The following is an 18585-nucleotide window of genomic DNA, read 5'->3' on the forward strand; positions in this document are numbered from 1 at the left end:
GCCGGTTAGCCGAAGGCGAGCGAGCGGCGGGCGCCGATTGGTTGCCGGCGGGTGGCGGCCGAGCGCCGATTGGTTGGTGCTGGGCGAGGCGGCGGTGCCGTCGTCCTTGCCCTGAGGAGAGCTGGCGGCCGCGGGTCCGGTCCCGTTCAGTGCGGCCCGGTGGGCGCCGCCGCCGCCGCCATCGCCGCCATGTTGTGCCACGGGGAGGGCCTGCTGAGCTCCCTCACGGCGCTGCTGGGAGCGGCGCTGGCGCTGAGCCGCAGCCCGGCGCTGGCCTGCCTGCTGACGGCCGGCCTCTACCTGGTGCTTCACCTCTTCAGCCTGGAGCCCGCCGCGCCTCAGAGCGCCCAGCGCGTCCTGCGGCCCCGCGGCACCGCCGCGCGCATCGCCCACCGCGGCGGCGCGCACGACGCGCCCGAGAACACGCTGGCGGCCATCCGACAGGTCAGCACGGCGGGGCCCCTCCCCGAGCGAGGCCCTCCTCCCCCGGCCCGGGCCGGCCCGGCCCTCTGGGGGGCGCTGGGAGCGCGTCGGCCGCGCCCGGCCGCGGAGGGACGTGCCGGGCCAGGGGCGAGGTTGGCGCTGTGAAGTAAAGCTGGCAGGCGCTCCGCGGGGAGCGGGCGAGCCCCGGGAGCCTCCCCCCCCCGGACCTCTGGCGGCTGAGAGACTGAAATCGGTGGGCGGTAAAACAAGCCTGTGGGTTGTGTTTGATAATCTGCCTTTTCAGCAGGTACCAGGCCTCCGTCACCCTGAGTCTCTTCAGCGGCTCCCGACTGGCCGCAGGAGGCTGTGTGGCTTCAGCCCTTCATCCCCAAGCAGATTCGGGACAGTTTGATCAGATCTGAGCCTTGTGGAAGCTGTGTTTTACCCTCCCTGCCGATGGATATTTTAGCACTGTAGCAATAACGAAGCACTGTATTTTGCTGATGTATGTTGCAACACAATATAGAGTGGTCAGCAACCTAGTAATAAGGGGGGGTTGCCTTTTAAGCCTTGAAGATCTGTAATGCAAATCCACAGTTACGGGGAAAATCTGGAATAGGGAGATCTTCACTGGGTGCAGCCCTGCCATGAAACTGCTGCCTCATCTATGGAGCATCTGGTGCAGCCAGGGTTCAGAATCTGTTTCTGAGAATCATTTGAAATGGTGATTAGCAGCATTTAAAATGTAGTGTATTTGTGATGGTAGGATCTTGCTGCTTTGTTGGTTTCTTTGGTCGAGGTTTGTTCTGATAAATTCTGAAGCTACGCAATAGAGACCTTTACTTGGCTGATACCTCAAGAGTAACCTCTAGTGCATACCTGGCATTTGTCTTTCAGGTGCGTTAGCCCTTTTCACAGAAGGGCACTTGGCCTTCAGAACAATTCATTTGCTTGCGGTTCACTCAGTTGCTTTTCTGAGGAGTTACTGGGAAAGAGCTAGGGCAGGAGCAGGATGTATGAAACGTTCTAAGGCAACCCAGCTTCTTATTGCTCTCTGATATGGGGATTCCTCAGATAGGAGCAGGGATTTGCCTACATATAGTATTTAGCACAAGCATGGTAAGTGGTGCTTCTGGGAAGTGTTGCACCTACTGCTTATGGTGGATCAGCTGTGCTGCACACTACTCTTAAAGGAAATACTGCACCTGTGTGCCATAAAAAATGGGATGATGGCTTTTCCTTGTGCAAGCAAAGACTTTATGCTCTGATGTTCTCGTCTGATTCTGGCTTCTAAGTGTTAATCTATAAATTATCTAAACTGTAGGCATTTGCTTCCCTTCTCTTAGAAAGTAAAATAACTTAAGGACTCTGGAGTTACTAGAGCAGAAGGAGAGAGAGTGGGATCCTCTTCTGCATTTTCATCCTGAAACAGTCCCCACCTGTGGAAATAGATTATATGCTTTCAATTGATCTACGAATGCTTCTCACAACTTGGATAAAACCTATTCTGTTTTGCAGATCAAGCTTACTGGAAACAACATTAATATCTTACTGTTTTTTACCAGAATACAAACTAATTAAGCTGTACCTATATTAAAATTATAAAGCTGTCTCTTCTGTTGTGTATGTGACTTTTTTTTTTTTTTTTTTTTTTTTAAGGCAGCTGAGAATGGAGCAACGGGTGTTGAGCTGGATCTTGAATTTACTGCAGATGGTGTTCCCATTCTAATGCATGATGAAACAGTAGAAAGGACAACTGATGGGTCTGGAAGATTGTGTGACATGACTTTTGATGAAATTAGGAAGCTTAATCCATCTGCAAAACATAGGCTACGGTAAATTAACTATTGCTATTCTGAAACTACTGTTTCAACAGTGGAAAAAAACATTCTTGAAGAAAATTATTAATTTGCTCTATCACTGAAGGAAATTTTTGTAAATTTAAAACTTAGTCCCATATGTTACTTCTCATTTTAATTTAGAAGTGTCTGAGGCTGTATCTTCTTACCCATCGTTGCAATGGGAACACTGAAGCAGAGTCAAGATAATTGGCTTTCAAGGACAAAATTCCTGGGCATCTAATGTGAAACAGGTTCATCTCTATATAAGCTTTGCCTAAACTGACTGCAGGACACAAAAAATATTGGGACTTTGATAGTATGTCAAAATTGGCTTGAGTAATTACTTCAAAAATTGATTTTATTCACATGTATTTCTTGACTGATTTGGTCTTGGGGGTTCTAAACATCAGGATTATACCTTTGAAAAGGAGCTAGACTGATTTCCTGGGTAGTCTTAGGTAGGAGTGATGACCCCAGTGGCAGATTAGGTCCTTTCCAGTGGTATACAGGAGAAAATATTTTTATACATTACTAAAATTTTGATAACAATGAAACTTCTACAGTATCTATCATAAGTGAATCCATTTTAGAGGAAGAACTTGTAGCATGTGCTCCTGAGACACTGCGTTAGGGTTTTCCAGACTTGTAAATGTACAACCCGTGAGTCTGTAGTACAAGTAGCGTCTTCCCCATCTGTTACTGGAAAGGTGATCGCCTGAACCACACAGCGAGAACTTCCACGTAGGCAGTTACTCCTGATCAGCTGTTGTTTGCTGTCACTTTATCAGGAAGAATTTATTGAAGTGTGAAGCTGCTTCTCCTGCATCCTCAGCTTATCTTTTTTCTTCTGCCAGGATCTGCATTTCTGGCTCAGGGCTAGGGAGCACAGTCAGACAGGATGAAGTGGGTGGGCAGGTGGGCAGCAGGTGGGACCGAATGCTTGTTTGTGGTAGTTGAGGAAGGAGATGAACTGAGGTTAGTGTTTCAGTGTGGGACACGGAGTCAGTGAGCGTCAGATTGGACCTTGGATTTGGAAGGATATAATTGTCTAGTGGGATTCTGGGGGAAAGAGAGAAGCGTGCATACCCCTCTACCTGTGCAGCCTTTTACTGGGTGAGAGAGCCACTGCTGCCATTGCTAGTGGTGCTTGATCCCACCTCTAATACTAGTGTATCAGTGAACTATGTTTACAAATCCCTATGGAACAGCTCTGTGTAGCTGGGGATATGTGTGCCCGTGTGTATGCACATTTGTGTTTTGATTGCTTTCCAGTGAGGAGTTCTCTGTTTCTACAGGAGCAAATTCCAAGGTGAAAAGGTGCCAACTCTGAGAGAAGCTGTTGTGGAGTCTATGCATCACAATCTCATTATCTACTTTGATGTCAAAGGCCATGCAAATCAGGTACCAATTGCTGTACTAAGGCACCTTCCTTCCCCCTTTCTTTGGGTTTCTAACCTGTTTTTCTGTTGGTCTCAAACTGGTATGTGTGGTACAGTCCCTTCTCTTCTATAGGTGGGACTGGGTCTGCTGTTTGTGTCAGCCAAAGCTGGGCTGCCAAAGCAAAGACTCTCATACCATTTCATTGTCCTGGGAAGCTGCAATTTAGAATTAGCATGAGGCTTGTGTGAAGAAGCAGGAAGCTTGTGGCTTGTGTGTGGAAGAACCAGGAAACAACAAAAATGAATTCCCTGCCTGTGCTGAGGGGAGCTAGTATCTTATCTTCAGCTTCCAACTAGGGATCCCACTGGTCTATAATTGGCATTACTGAAAGCAGATAGAGATGAGTAATCATTAACATTTTATGCAAATTAGAATATTTTTTTCTTTAGTGTAGCAAAATATGGAAATTTATTTTTTCCCCTTGAACTAAACCCTAGGTAGTACTTAAGAATTTTATCCACAGTGTATTTAAGGGTATTTCAAACATTGAGAATGCCACTTGTTGCTGTAAACAGAATCATGAAAAGGACCTCTGCTGCAAAAAACAAAATGTCATTTCTGTGTTAATGGTGTAAACAAGATGCTGTTTTTCTTCTCCTCCCTTTCCATTTCAACCTTGCTACCCAAAACAGGGAAGTATTTTTAAAGGGGATTATTCTAAAATGTGTAAAGTAAATAAGAATGTATGTATAAATGTAACATTTGTGTCTATCTCTACTTGGCAGGCCGTTGACGCCCTGAAACAACTCTACCTGGAATTTCCACGTTTGTATAACAGCAGCATAGTCTGCTCTTTCATGCCAGATGTTGTTTATAAGGTGGGATTTCCTAAAAGTTTCTTCAGGATTTTTTTTATTTCTGTCTGGGAATTCCAGTAGGAGAGAAAACTCCCAGTTCCAAAGTACTTTTGGGTTGTTACAATTGCCAAGACTTTTAAAAACAAATGTAGCACAATGCATAATCTTATTACAGCACTGGTGCTCATTAGATGCACATGGGAATCCTCAGGAATTCCCTCTGTTGTGAAAGCTACCTAGAAAAAGTGTGTTGCTCTTACAGTTGGCATACAGCCAGGCATGTGTGCAAGGTACCTGTTAAATAAACCTCCTATTTTGATGTAAATACAGGCTTTTGTTAAATTTGTTTCCTAATTCTCATTGCCAAGTCCATTTACTGTGTATTTTATTCCATTGCCTCTTATGCGATTTTTTTGAGCAGAGGAGCTGCTTTTTTATGTTTTAAGGAAAAACCTGTAAAATAGCATAAAACTTTACAGTTACTGCTTGAGTTACAAAAGGATCTGGAGGGGAAGGGGAGAAGGATTCTGGCAGAGCTGCAAATGCAAGCTAGCACTTTGCATCTAACCTCTTCCAGTTCATACTTAATGCAGCTTGGCCTTTGTATGATGTAGTAATTTTTAATTTTTTATTCCTTGCTGATCTTCCAGATGAGACAAGCTGACAGAAATGTTGTAACAGCACTAACACACAGGCCTTGGCAGATGAGCCATTTTGGAGATGGGACACCCCGTTTCAATTCCTCCTGGAAACATTACTTGTATATGATGATGGATGTCGTTCTGGATTGGAGCCTACACAGTTTCTTGTGGCGACTGTGTGGGGTTTCAGCTTTCCTCATACAGAAGAATTTTGTTTCTCAGTAAGTGTCAAAGCTTGCTAATACGTCAGGACGTATTATATTCTATTATATATATATGCCTTTTATATATATATACACACACCATTCTATTAGTATATAACGGTGGAATTAGCTTGGTATGCATTAGTATGTTCCATTTAATCTTGTGTAGGCTGTTTAGATAGGCTTTTCACCCTATGCTATTTATTGTTTTAAGCCTCTTTTTATCTGTATTTTTATCTTATGTTAAATCCTAAGTTTAATTGCAAAGTGAAAGAAAACTTGCTTTTGCCAGTTTACAGTAAGAAAACACAAAAAGATGACGTTGCAAAAGATTATGCACTGTCATTCTCTATGTGATAGCAATGTAAGACTAAAACTCAGTTGTAGCTTCAGCACTGTCTGCCTTAAATAGGGCAGGGTCAGGCTTCCTCTCACAGTGTCTTGGTTCCCTGCAGGGACTACGTGAGGCACTGGTCTTCCAAAGGAATTCAAGTGGTTGCCTGGACAGTGAACACATTTGCAGAAAAAAGCTACTATGAAAGCATCCTTGAATCCAGCTATATCACCGACAGCTTGGTGGAAGACTGCGATCCCCATTACTAAACCTTGAGCTTTGTAGACACCCCCCAACTCGCTAAACAAGCGATCTCACTTGGGCAGGGCTGAATTCACCATCGAGAGGGTATCCAGTAGTGTGGACAGGGCTGCTGACAATAGTTCTGGGAAAAGGAAGAGCAGTAGTTTACTTCTGTATGGTCGGATTTCAAATGCTGAAAACCCCTCAGCTGCAACACTGGACAAAGCTGAGGTGCAGCCATTCGCAGGGTGAGTAAATGGCACCGTAACATAAAAGGAGCAGATGTGACAAGCTCATGGGGCAATACCCCATGGCTGCTTTTTAATTCTCAGACTATTCCTTTGCTTTGTTTGAATCTTGATTATGAAGTCGTATCAACAATTTTTGGTGGCAAAACTTAAAATCGTACCTTAATTTTAGTAGTTTAAGCAGTCTGTTCTACAACTGTGTAATAATTTAAGGTTGACTTATGGCACCTTAAAAACTTCTACATTACGTTCTTAAAATGGAACCTGAAAATAATGGTGCCAAAATACAGGGTGAGTAAATTTCCCTCCTAGTGCATGGAAAGAGGGCTCTGCTGCACCTTGACAAGGAGAAGAGCCAGCTTTCCATGTTCAGCGTGAAGGCTATGGGAATTAATGAATAAAACTTGAGTATCTTCTTATCTTCCAGACTTATTAAAAGAACCGAGGGAGGATAGAAGATTATTTCTTCTAATGACACAGCACATGAATGTATTTATTTTTAAAAGCAAGTTGTATATTGAGTGCTGGCAGTGGTAGAACAAATAGAGGTGAAATGGCTTTTTACTTTGTTTATTGTTTGCATAACTGAAGGGCACTCACAAGGATACGTGGAAAACTAATCCAGATTGAACTTGAAATCAAGAGGGCCTGCAGTTGCATTCAAGAATCAGATGATAGCTCACAGTAGGGTGTTCTTGACCAGCTGTGCAGCAGCAGGTTGGTATAAAACTTTCTCCAAGGGGCTCTGGGTTTTTTGCTTGTGCCCCAAGCTAAATGTAAGCACAAAGAAACAAGAGTAAGGAGGGAGATTTTCCTGTCAGGATGAATGACAAGAGGCTCTCCCGTTCATGTCACTCATCTGCCCTCTGCTGCAGAACCGACAAACCTCAGCCTCCTGGTGCCCACCGCACAGCACATGTATGTCACCTTTCCTGCTGTGCTCTGCAGCTGCTCCCTGAGCAGCGCTGGAGGAGGCAATGACCTGTGCTCTCAGGAGTCCGTGTTTGTTGCTGAGCCCACAGTCAATATTCACAGCCAGACTCTACAGGGATACACCCAGAAAAACATAATAAAATTGAATCTGTGGTCTCGCATCGTGTATAAAGTTTGTCCTTTTTTCTGTCCCTTTGGTGGCTGATTTTGGGTTGTCTTTAACTGAAATTACGAGCACGAGGAAAAGATCTGTTTCTTTCCTGAGGCATTTTTATGTCTAAAGCAACAAGGGAGGAATAAACCAGGTGTTAGTAGAAAATGGGCTAAAAAAAAGAAAGTAAGTTATTGTGGCAAAGTTATGGCTCTGAATAAAAAGAAACTGCATCAAATGTCTTAAAGTCATGTATGATAAAAATCTCAATGGTATTGCTTCCAGTCTATCCTTCATTAGAAAAAATGTGTAAACTTTTTGTTACAAGCAGTAGTTTTACACAGATGAGTATTGTTAACTAATCACTCAAAAAAAGTTTGATAACTTCTAACACCAAAGCTGCTTTTGAGTGACTGTAAAAAACTAAAAATGGCTTAGAAAAGTGAAAATGGAATAGAAGCTTCCTGTATTTCACACAAGTTACTTTGCAGCTATTACAACATCTCTCATTAAAAACAACTACATTTGATTTCCTTCCATTTTTATTTGACTAATACTTTGCTTTTGGTTTAGATCAGATAAAAGCAGCTTGAACAATATAACTGGTATGAAAATATTTTTAGACCAAAGCTTTTATTTACAATTAGGCACAAGTTTCCTTACATTTAGCAGAGGCCAAGTGACCAGCTGTGGAGGGACCTTGACTGCACCGAGGCAAGGGCCAGTCCTGCGGGAAGGCTGACTAATGCCAGAATATCACCACTTCAGAACCTAACCAAACACGCAGGATATTCCCTACCACAGTAATAAACTACAGTCGAGATGCACTGTGCCATCTGTTCTATTTTTTCTTCCATTTAGGGGTACAAAAGGTGTTTGAATGGCTCTAGCAGTTATCAGTGCAAGCGAGTACTGCTTTCTGCAGAACGTCAGTCCGTGACTTAACCTTTATTATTGGTTCTGCCCACTCACGGTCAGAAATCTTTGTCACCATCTTCGTCTTCCCGCTGAGCTGCTTCTCTAGCACGCAGAGCGAGTGCCACGGCCTCAGACATGCCTGACCTGCTGCTGGGCTGGGATGGCTCTGCATCTGTTTTCCACAAAGGAAGTGGCGTTAACGGTGCTGATGTTGGTACAGCTGCCCCCAGTAAGAAGCCCTGTGCTACTTAAGTGTCCCACTTGTCAACTATTTGGAAAAGTTACATGTTTGTGTAAACCAGGAATAGTTCAAGCTACCACACCGTTTCCATAGCTTTTCTTACTCCAGACACACCATGTCCTAGCCACTCTACATCATCAATAACCTCTTAGCTCCACGCTAAGATGTTAAAAATCCCTCTAATGTGATGTAATATTCTTGCCTGTGCCTGCTGCTCCCGTAAGACAAAGTGCTCATTGCCCAAAGAAACTCAACTCACTGGTACACAGGAGCTTGCGATCAGCCTTCAGAACCGCCACCAACAGCACAAGCTACCAATATGCACATCCTACAGAAAATGTTTATCCCAGAAACCCAGCCTTTTTGTTTCGTCTTTATACACGATGCTAAAATTCTGTGCCTCTTACACCAAGCTCTTACATACTGTCTCTGTCCTACGCCAAACATTTTTGCTGAGCTGAGCTTCTCAGAGCTGCTTTCTGTGTTCAGCATCTGTTGCTTACCTAGCGGGAAGCCAGTCCCCCTCAAGATCCCAGCAGCACGGGGATACTGAAAACAAAATTCACAAGTAGATTTAGACCGGTGTTTCCCTGGTGCCTGTTACCTTGTATTTAAAGAGATGGCAGTTACCCGTAACAAAACCTCCAGCCCTTAGGCAGGTTTGTGAGCATGAGTACTCCAACAGCTACTCTGATTACATCTTTGTACCTGCTCAAATTAATCTTTAAGATTATTTCTATACACTTGGGATGACCTCTTTGTTCAACATATGCACACTGTCTCTATCATGCCCCAGGTTCTATATGGAGAAACCTAGCAAAGAGTTCCTTCTTTCGACCACCTCACCTCGCCATAGGGTGCATTTTCATGTCGTTCAGGTGCCCTCGTGGGGTAGCCTGGCACCAGCTGGCCAGGCTGCCTGTGCAGCTGGAACGAAGAGCTGCTCTGAAAGACAGTTTGTGCCGTTAGCAGTTCTGAGTCCTGGCTTCCAGTCATGACATGATCATTGCTACTCACACCCAAGGCTATCGCCCCTCCCTGAGGGAGGCGACTTCTCTACTAGCTCCACAATGAGATGATTCCGGCATCTCTTTTGAAATGTAGACTTAACAACTACGAGTGTAGCCACATTTTGTGGGCTATCAAACCTTTCCCTCAGGAGTCCCACCTGTGACCCTGAAGATGGCCAGTTCTCTAGTGTTTAAAACCCCCCAGCACACAGAAAATGCCCAGTCACTTTAAGCTCCCCTTTTCACAGTCAATATTTACTTATATTATCACATATGTATTTATATTTATCAATATGAGTATAAATTCAATATATCCATACCAATATTTGCTTTTTTAAATTTGTATTACCACATTAATGATGGCCATTCATACAGGGGGGTTTGCTTTTTTGGGGGAGAAGGGAGGAGAGCCTAACAAACCTTTTTCTTCACCAGTATGTTGGTCAAAGAGTTTTCACTCAACCTAAACAAAAACACAGTACAGTGCCTATATGCACACATTTGAACACTAATTTGATGTCTCAGCAGGCAGGACTGACTGACAAAACAAATTCAAGTCTAAGACGTTAGCTGTCTGTATTGAAGCGGTATGGGATTTAAAATGGGGTTAGGTCGAAGCACCCCGTTTTAGCTCAGCTGAAAAGATGGGGGGGGGGGGGCACAAACCATAAACCCCAAAGGAAATCCAGAGTCAGGGGAGGAAGGCAGTCTCCTCCTTAGTCCAGGCAAGGTTCAAGTGTGGCCAAACCCTTTAGCAACCATCACTGCACATCTAGATTAGGAATTTTTTTTGCAGTTTCATAATCATAAATGATGTCTAGTGAGGGTACAGACTTCTCTGTATCTTTCCCAGGCTCAATTCCAGTTTGGAACAAATAGGTAACTTCCATGGTATCCTTTTTCTATCTGGAGTTAACTAGCAGTCAATCAATTTATGTGAAGCTTTAAATGCAGACATATCCCAAAATGGCAGCCTATTTGCAAGGCTGGAAGAACCCCACGAAATGGTACCAAGCACATAATTGAAACAGCAACATCTGGAACTACCAAACTGACCTGCTGGCCTTGTCCTCTTGCCACAGATGTGATTTGATTTGCCCTTTGCAGCACCCGTAGTACTTCAAGTAAAAATATTTTGTCTTTCCCTTCCTAAGGTCAAGACATATTTGATCATTAGCTGGAATAGACTAAACATTCTTGAGAAGCTCAAGGCCTATAAGTAACCATTAACCAGAATAATCATTAAAATTCCTTTTATTCTGAAATAATCTGTCTAGAGAAGGAGCTGCAGCAGCACAGCTTGAAGATAAAATTATTTGGCAACAACTCGATTTGTGAGTTAAGTTTCCCTGCAATTCCCATGGGGGAAGGCTCCCACCCTCCCTTGTATTGTCACAGAAAAAGCAGATTACAGCTCTACAATAGCAGGATGAGACAATCAACAAGGAAGCCAAATTAAAAAAATAAAATAAAGCTGAAAGTCAAACTTACATTAATAATTTGTTTACGTAAGAGTTTGGTCATGGTCTTTCTTCCTTCTATTATTTGCCAGTAAAGATAAGTAATAATTCTAAAAAAAAAAAAAACACAACACAAAGTCCAACATAAGAGCGCTCGTACCCATGAGTATTCTTCCTAGTCACTGTGTAAACAGAAAGTTATCTTGTTTATTTCATCCATTAAATCTATATGTACACATATCTATACATGCATATACATATATACACACACATATTAAAAAAAAGTATACATACAATTACACATGGCATGGCAAACCCATGAAATTACTTAAAACATTCTCTTGGAAAAGACCCAAAGATTTATGGACTTGTATTCAAGGCGAGAGGTCCAAGTCAAGTCAGTCAACAATACAAGGTGCGTTCCTGATAACAAACAGGAACCTCATGCTCTTACCCAACTTTGCGTCATTTGCTTAGACACACGCCTGGACCTTAAATCACAACGCAGAACAGTTACTGCTTCCAGGCCAACCCTGCTCCCACTAGAATGGATGGGATCCTGTTTTATGAGAACAGGTTTGGACTCTTAGGTGTGCACGACGCATGCCAGAAACATCAAGCACACAGCTACAACATCAAACCCTACCAGTGGGCTTGTTGCCTAACATGCGCAGGCTGGTTTTGCCAAAATAATTTACTTCAGCCAGTGGGGCGGTATGCAAATTTATCTGAGATTAGCTGGAAGCAGGCTGCAACCTACGTATTAGCAGCTCCCCATATGATCTGCTCAATTTAACATGCTGCTTGTACACTACCATGCTCTTCCACCGCAGTGCCCCTGCGGTAGTTCAGCTATTCTTTACATGGTATCATCTCCACTAATGACTCCACTGATGAGAAATGGTCAGAAAAGAGAAAGCAACCACCTCCCAAACATCTGCTTTTTATATCACTCAGGGTCCTAGTATACATCTGGCCTGTATTGCCTGTGCTTGTGAAAGCTTGCTCTTTCTCTATTGATTTGTTCTCCTCTGGGAAAGAAAAACACAAAAGGGAAAAAAAAAAACCACCGACAAAGGAGAGGAAAAAAAAAACGCCCAAAGAAAAAAAAAAAAAAAAAGGCAATCTATCCTGCCAACTGTACACATCATGTTCCCTTGTGCTGACGTTCCCAAAGCTAAGAGTGCCAGTGGTAATAAGATCTGGAGCTTGGGCAGCAGTAAACTAGAAATATTCAATTAAAAGCAGTGTATCTTAGGGTTAGCATGAAGCTGGTTGTAAAGAGCTTTAGCATCCTAACATAAAAGGAATAGGTTTTATAAATTCTTTATGTACTTCAAATACACAGATTTCTAATACATTAACCATTTCTGATGCTTTAAAATGCACTTTGCAATTATTATTTTTTTTTAAACTGCTGTGCCACAGCCAGTTTTTTTCACTTCAGGTCCTTTTCCAGAGCTTTTCATTAGCAGGTACTTACAGAATAATAACAGAGAGGATGAAGAAGAAAAGTTCACTTGTAATTAAGTTATGGTAGATCCACACTACCCATTTGGAGGCAGTGTAATTTTCCAGTATTTTTATCCACTCAGAGACTGCAGCATACATAGAAGACAAACCTCGGAAAGGACCACATCCTTCTGAAGGTTTTAATCTGAAATAGTGAGAAAATAGCTACTTAAAGCTTCATATATTAGCCAGTCATTTACTTGACATTGTGATTTTGTACATCAAGATGCTTGTTAGTTTGCTATCGCCCTCTGCTCTCTTTGGACTCTTAGGAAACATCCATGATCTACGTTTGATTTTTAACTTGGGTCACTCTCCGGCCATTAAAATGCCCACCCCAGACTGCACAGTGAGAGGCAAGAGGCCCCGCTGCAACGGAGCTGTACCAAGCCCTGTGAACACCATCTTGACCTAAACGTAACAAGTCAATCACTGTAGTGCAAGCTACAGCAAATTGAAAAATCTGAATTTTCAAAGTTTCACCACAGGTGCTTAATGGAACCATCATTTCACCTTGCCTTTAAGGATGCGAGTGACTACAGATTTCAGTAACAACACAATGTGCTGAAGTAAGGCAAGAATCAACTTTTTCAGGTAGACTGAAATAGGGAAGTGGTGTTCGCTTTGAATCTGAACCACCCCAGTCTGAAATTCCCACTTGCCACCTGGAAATGTTTGCTCTGACATTTTCATCCACCTGGTTTCACATGTAGCCACCTGCCTCATTAAATATTGAAATCATGTGGCTGAGAATTGCCAAGAAAAAGAAAAGGGGTATCTATGCTGCCCTCCTTACTGGGACCAGACTTAAGACACACATAAACAAAGCAGCTTTAAAATACTGGTAACAACAGAGACGCATTATTGCAGAGGTTAGCACTCCCTGCAAAAAGAGCCTTTGAAATTCGTAAATAATCCAGAAGTGACCTCAACTGAGTTTTTCCAGGTGTTTCTCCACTGCAGATCCAGCGTGCCCTATAACAAATAAGTCCAGGAACTAGGACTAGGTCACAGACTTTTAAGAAGGAAAAGTAAAATTTGCTGTGAGATTTAAATAGGAACCTAAAATTTGAAAGCAACTCTGTTTCTCTTCCCACTTAGGACAAGTTACTGCATTAACCACATTCTGGCAACCTCCCTGAGCATATCTTGCTTTCAGAACACAGCACATCTCATTAACATCTGAAACCTTCCATTAGAAATTAATACAGCTTTTTCTATAGAAAAATGCAGATTCCTCTGCCTGGTACCAGGTCACACAGCATAACATAGTAAGCTTGAATGCCAGTGATCCTCCATACCTCCAGACAGTGACTCCAATGACAGACAGGACTCCAAGGAAGGAAGGGAAAAACAGTAGGAACATGAAGGATGTTGTCATTTGAGCAGTTCTCCAGACTTTGCGAGGGGGTTGGCAATTCATCATCAGACTGACCTTTACAGAGATGAAAGGTAAACGGACTCTTGGAATGGTGTTACCGGTGCCACTTCAACTTGGTTTAAGTCAATCTCACTGAAATTGCTGGTGGCAAGTGCTGGAATAGCATCTATCAAAAGTTTCCAAGAAATTCTTTTATATTAATTTGATAGATACACTGTAGTTTTGGAAAACTCCAAGAATCTTTAAATAGTAAGAGGCAAAATGAGGTTCTGAAAGGTTCTTCAGGACTTTATTGTAGTTTCCTTTTGTAGCATACCCAAACCCAGAGTTCAGGGAAGTCTGAATCAATTTTCCTAGCTATAGCTTTGTTCTTCTACATTATACACTACAAACTGTTCTATGACCCACCAACCAGTCATACTACTGAGACAAAGAATTTTGAAAAGAAATTTCCACCATGATCTTCAGCTGAATCACCCTGCTTACACTCAGATAACTTGGGCAGGGGTGTTGCTGGGGGATGCGTGGGAAGCCGAAGTCACAGCCACAAGCTGAGTGACTATGCTGACATATGCACTTGTACACCTTTAATTCCCCAGCCTTTAATTTTACTCGTTTATTCTCTCCCCTCTCTATCTGTCCTCTTAATCCCTCTATAACTCCTACACACACACCCAGCCCTCAAGTTTCACAGGTTTGCAATTCAAGGGTGTGCATCTAAATTGTGTTCCTTTAAAGCAAACTCCACAGCCCAGAACGCAATCAACAAAACTGCTCCCCTAAATGCAAAACTCCACAAGCCTCCAGACAAAACTGCACTTTAACACAAAAAATTCTGCCCAGATTTCAAACGGTGTTAGTTTATGGTGATTACATATAAAGTTTGTTACCTTTTTCACATAAAATACTATAGAAAATGATATCATCTGAATACCAGGCAGCAGAGGTGAGAAGAGGATACCGATCCTACAAGAAAGGATTTGTAAGAGTTGTAAGTTACAGCTTCACTATTCACTCACAGCTCTCAGTGCACTGAAAGCCAAAAATATCACACTAACTTCGTATACAGTTAGTATTTGGTTATTAACACTGACCCTGTAATAGTAAGTCAGCCTTTAAAAACGTGCAACTTCAAACATACATGTACACATCTGCAAAACTCTCTTAGAATTGCAGTAACTCATTCTTAGAAATAAGGTATCTTTTCCAGGGTTTAATATTGAGACTATTTCAACAGGAACACCATTCCCGTGGGGAAGTAAACAAAACCCTGGGATGTTCCTTTTACAGGTTTCTCCCAGACCAGGTAGCCACAGGGTAAACTATTGACTAAAGTTATTGTTATTAACTGCATAATTACAAAGAGAACTGGCAAGTCACAATCCTTACAAAAGTACTTAATGTGTCATCTCTCCCAGGCGTTTATCCTGTTCTTTTTCCCATGATAGGAAACACTCAGAAGTGTCAGAATAAGAATGTCCCATGGTTCTTCAAATTGCAAACGAAGTTTTGGCTGTAAATTTAACACTTACCAGGTCAAAGTCTGTGCATAGATCAAATCTAAAACATTTCGTCCAATATCAAATTCTGGCAGCCCCAGGCTCACACAGACCGTCGTTCCAATAATTCTGGGGAGGGGGAAAAAATCCCAACCAAAACCAAACCACAGCACATTAGAATTTCTTAAGTGATAAAAGCCTTTGTATAAATCTTTACAAATGACCTCCTGAGTACAAGCATCAATGACAAATTATTTAGGGCCTGCATTAACCACACGTCATGCAAAGCAGCCACAGCTTGTTGAATAGACAGCACATCAGAACTGAAACAGAATTTGAGAATTTGGCACAAGCAGATTCCCATAGCACACAAAGCAGCATTGAAATAAGACCCAAGATATTTTTAATGCAACTAAAAAAAAATAAATATGTTTAACTATATCAAAAAAGTGTGTTTATTCTTCAACAGTAGAAATGGCAAGCTCCCTCAGCACAAAACTGTAACAGCTTTTCAGTTTCTGGGTCCTGAGACCAAAATACTGAATATTGTAGATTGATACTCTTAATATATCCTAGAGTATATCCCACTTCAAACTAACCGAGGTTGCAAGTAGTTGAGACATACACAGGTAACCAAGTACTCAGAGGATTGCTAAGGAGGCCAAACAATTCCTTTTTATCACCTCATTTTTCCTGAGCTGGGGAGATACAGTTTCTGCTTCTTGTAGTAAGAACAATAAAGATTTTGGTCTTGAATATATAAAATATCCCATCTCGCCTTGAATACAGGTCTTGGTACCACCTTTTCAGCTGCATCATCAACAGCATTTCAGGGGGGTTCTCTGAATATATACAAATAAATGTGAGCAACTGTATTTCTAATCTTTCACAGCTGTAAGTCTGGTGCTTTTGCACAACTTAGCAGAGGACATTCATCACAGCTGACACTGCAGTTTCAGTAGTGACTGCTGGGAGGCGGTTTCCTATCTGAACAGAACCAGAACAGAAAGAGGGTTAAAGTGCACTGGAAAGAGCTGTGGAGGGAAAGTCTCCAAGGGCTTCTCAATGTTGTTTTGTGTTAATTGAATATGAAGTCCTACCTTGTAAGCCAATCTCATTCACATCATGGGCAAAAAGCAAACAATGGATCTCCTGCACAAGTATAGCCAGGAACCCTAAATGCTCTGTAGAGCTGGCAAGCACTGAAATACTCGACTGCCATAAGTCATAAATAACATTTGGCAATAGGAAGGTACACACAGCGGATGTCAAAAGTAAGGACTTTTGGCTTACATGTGTAGCTGTATTCATATTCAGTTAAAAATACTTTCTCACCATGCTGCAGAGTCTACACTACATCCTTAATAATACTGATTAAAATAACATTTTAAGCTTGTGTGCACTCTGTAGAGTGACATAACCAAGAGGAAAAAAGTTACAGGGGGACATACCAAGGAAAATCAGCAGCGTGCCTCTGCAGATGCAGAAAAGGTTCTGCTTGAGACACTTGGGTTTTTGTTACCCTATTCAGGAGATCCACAGGAGTACAATGTGGCTTCCCCCCTGCCTGTGCTTCCATCTCCAAAGGAAAAAAGGACACATTGGGAGAGCAGGGTGGTAGACACTCTGACCTCCTAAGGAGGAGCTGCAATATACACAAGCCATGTACCCAGAGACTAGACCAAGCCTGGTAAAGAAAACCAAGGAAGCTTCAGTGGTGCCACAGCCATGCTTCTGTTGGACTGCTTTTCCCACACTGGAAAAAAAGACCATGTCTTTGGTGTCTTTGCTTAGTGAATAAAAACAAGATTTAAAAAGTAGCACTCACCTTCGTAAAAACTCTCCAAAGAAAGAGCCAAGCAAACAAAATGCAAAGTCAACTAGAACAAGACGATAGATATCTTGGCCAACCAAGGTTTCCCAGCACTTTAAGAAGTAGAAGGAAAAAAAAAAAAAAAGAATATGTATCTAGAAACCAAAAATCATGTGATTCTAACATTGCTCCCAAATGCCTGAGCATCAGAAACATGGGCTACAGATCAAGGATTTGCTAACAGCCTGACTAATTATAGTTGACCTCTCATTGAGCAATGCTGCAAACCAGCTGAAACCCAAGTTGGGTGATTAATTTTCTCCTACAGTTCACTTCTTTAAAGATGGCAATACTTAAAAAAAAAAAGAAACCACAACTTTGGGGTGGCAAATTCAGCTTTCCAAGACACTATATGGACTTGACTTTGCTGGAGCAAGGTTCTTATCAAAGTGGTTCCTAACCTGGCATTGTCAGTGAAAGATCTGTACTTTTGAGACTTTACCTGTGACTCCGATGTAGCCACAATGTTAAGCCAGTAGTAGCACAGTATTCCAACAATTGATATTTTCAGGATGATATTTCTAAAAAGAAAAAGTAACAGTAACTGCACTGATAAACTCACTGAAGGGAATGATGGCAGGGTGACTGTTGGTTACACTTCATTACCTCTTCTTAGAACAACAATAGCACTGCAGAGTGCCAAGACTAACAGGAACTCTCCTCAGAGCTGGGGTGCAGCATTATTCTATTGTCCTGGCAGAAGGGGAGCTGGACATGACAACCTTGGCACAAGCCTCAGCTACACAGGCTGCGGGTTGGGTGGGTAGGCTCTACAGGGGAGGAAGGTCTGAGGGGCACCAGGGGTTACATGGTGTTAATGCCAGGCATCTGTATCAAAGTAAGACCTCCCTCACTCCTCTCTCCCCTTCCTTTCCCTGGGAGGCCAATGGCCCCTGGGGCCATGCAGGGAAGCTACAAACAAAACCAATCCCAGAGGCACAGTGTGCCTAATTGAGAGGGAAACCATACCCCATTCTCATGCAGAGATGTAACACTCCAGAAGACTCACAGAAGACAAATTAAACATGGAGGGAAGAGTGTACAGAAACCTTTGGAGAAGGTGAATTCTCCTCCATAACTTCCTACTGCCCGATACACCACCTAGACACAGGTTATTGTCAAAGAGTCAGACAACTCCAGGCAAAAAACACAGAGGGGGTAGCAATAAATACCTGGTAATAGCGATGTATATCTGGTATCCAGGAGTCTGAAATCTCTCCAGGTGTCCAAGCCACGAGTAGAAGAACGGGATGAATGCGTTGAGGAGAGATGCAACAACAGGTAGCACCAACATGGCAGCTTGGCCCTCTAGGTCATTTTTATGCCCTTTCACAAACAGCTTGGGGTGGGGCAGGGAAGAAAAAATTAAAAATCAACCGAACAACCCTAACTCAGAACCTTAATCAAAATGCTGCCTCAGGTTGCGTCCACAAGGAA

General features: G+C 42.6%; 2 protein-coding genes across 9 annotated transcripts in view; one reads left to right on the forward strand and one right to left on the reverse strand.

Moving 5' to 3' along the window:
• Nucleotides 1–65: 65 nt before the first annotated feature.
• On the forward strand, nucleotides 66–7783 carry GDE1 (glycerophosphodiester phosphodiesterase 1). 3 transcript variants are annotated; one of them, XM_055708990.1, is made up of 6 exons: nucleotides 66–444; nucleotides 2083–2258; nucleotides 3560–3665; nucleotides 4430–4522; nucleotides 5152–5363; nucleotides 5801–7783. In XM_055708990.1, exons 1-6 carry the CDS (start codon nucleotides 190–192, stop codon nucleotides 5946–5948), a joined length of 990 nt encoding a protein of 329 aa, XP_055564965.1. In that variant the 5' UTR covers nucleotides 66–189; the 3' UTR covers nucleotides 5949–7783. The 3 variants fall into 3 exon arrangements, with proteins under 3 accessions (XP_055564965.1, XP_055564966.1, XP_027665907.1); XM_055708991.1 differs by having other exon boundaries at nucleotides 337–444; nucleotides 2087–2258; XM_027810106.2 differs by lacking the exon at nucleotides 66–444 and adding an exon at nucleotides 656–676.
• A 296-nt stretch (nucleotides 7784–8079) lies between these two features.
• The window catches only part of TMC5 (transmembrane channel like 5), a 32272-nt gene continuing 21766 nt past the window's right edge, over nucleotides 8080–18585 (reverse strand). For 4 of the 6 annotated variants that reach the window (XM_055708982.1, XM_055708986.1, XM_055708981.1 and 1 more), the window contains 12 exons: nucleotides 18321–18487; nucleotides 17591–17669; nucleotides 17104–17201; nucleotides 15309–15404; nucleotides 14667–14742; nucleotides 13697–13830; nucleotides 12367–12540; nucleotides 10915–10993; nucleotides 10480–10572; nucleotides 9260–9358; nucleotides 8917–8962; nucleotides 8080–8344 (listed from right to left, as the gene is read on the reverse strand). In XM_055708982.1, coding sequence (XP_055564957.1) covers nucleotides 8229–8344; nucleotides 8917–8962; nucleotides 9260–9358; nucleotides 10480–10572; nucleotides 10915–10993; nucleotides 12367–12540; nucleotides 13697–13830; nucleotides 14667–14742; nucleotides 15309–15404; nucleotides 17104–17201; nucleotides 17591–17669; nucleotides 18321–18487 — 1257 coding nt within the window. In that variant the 3' untranslated portion in view covers nucleotides 8080–8228. The remainder of the gene's footprint in view (nucleotides 8345–8916; nucleotides 8963–9259; nucleotides 9359–10479; nucleotides 10573–10914; nucleotides 10994–12366; nucleotides 12541–13696; nucleotides 13831–14666; nucleotides 14743–15308; nucleotides 15405–17103; nucleotides 17202–17590; nucleotides 17670–18320; nucleotides 18488–18585) is intronic. The other 2 variants (XM_055708987.1, XM_055708988.1) reach the window with 2 other exon arrangements.

Source organism: Falco cherrug, chromosome 4 (genome assembly GCF_023634085.1).
Source record: "Falco cherrug isolate bFalChe1 chromosome 4, bFalChe1.pri, whole genome shotgun sequence".
NCBI lineage: Eukaryota > Metazoa > Chordata > Aves > Falconiformes > Falconidae > Falco > Falco cherrug.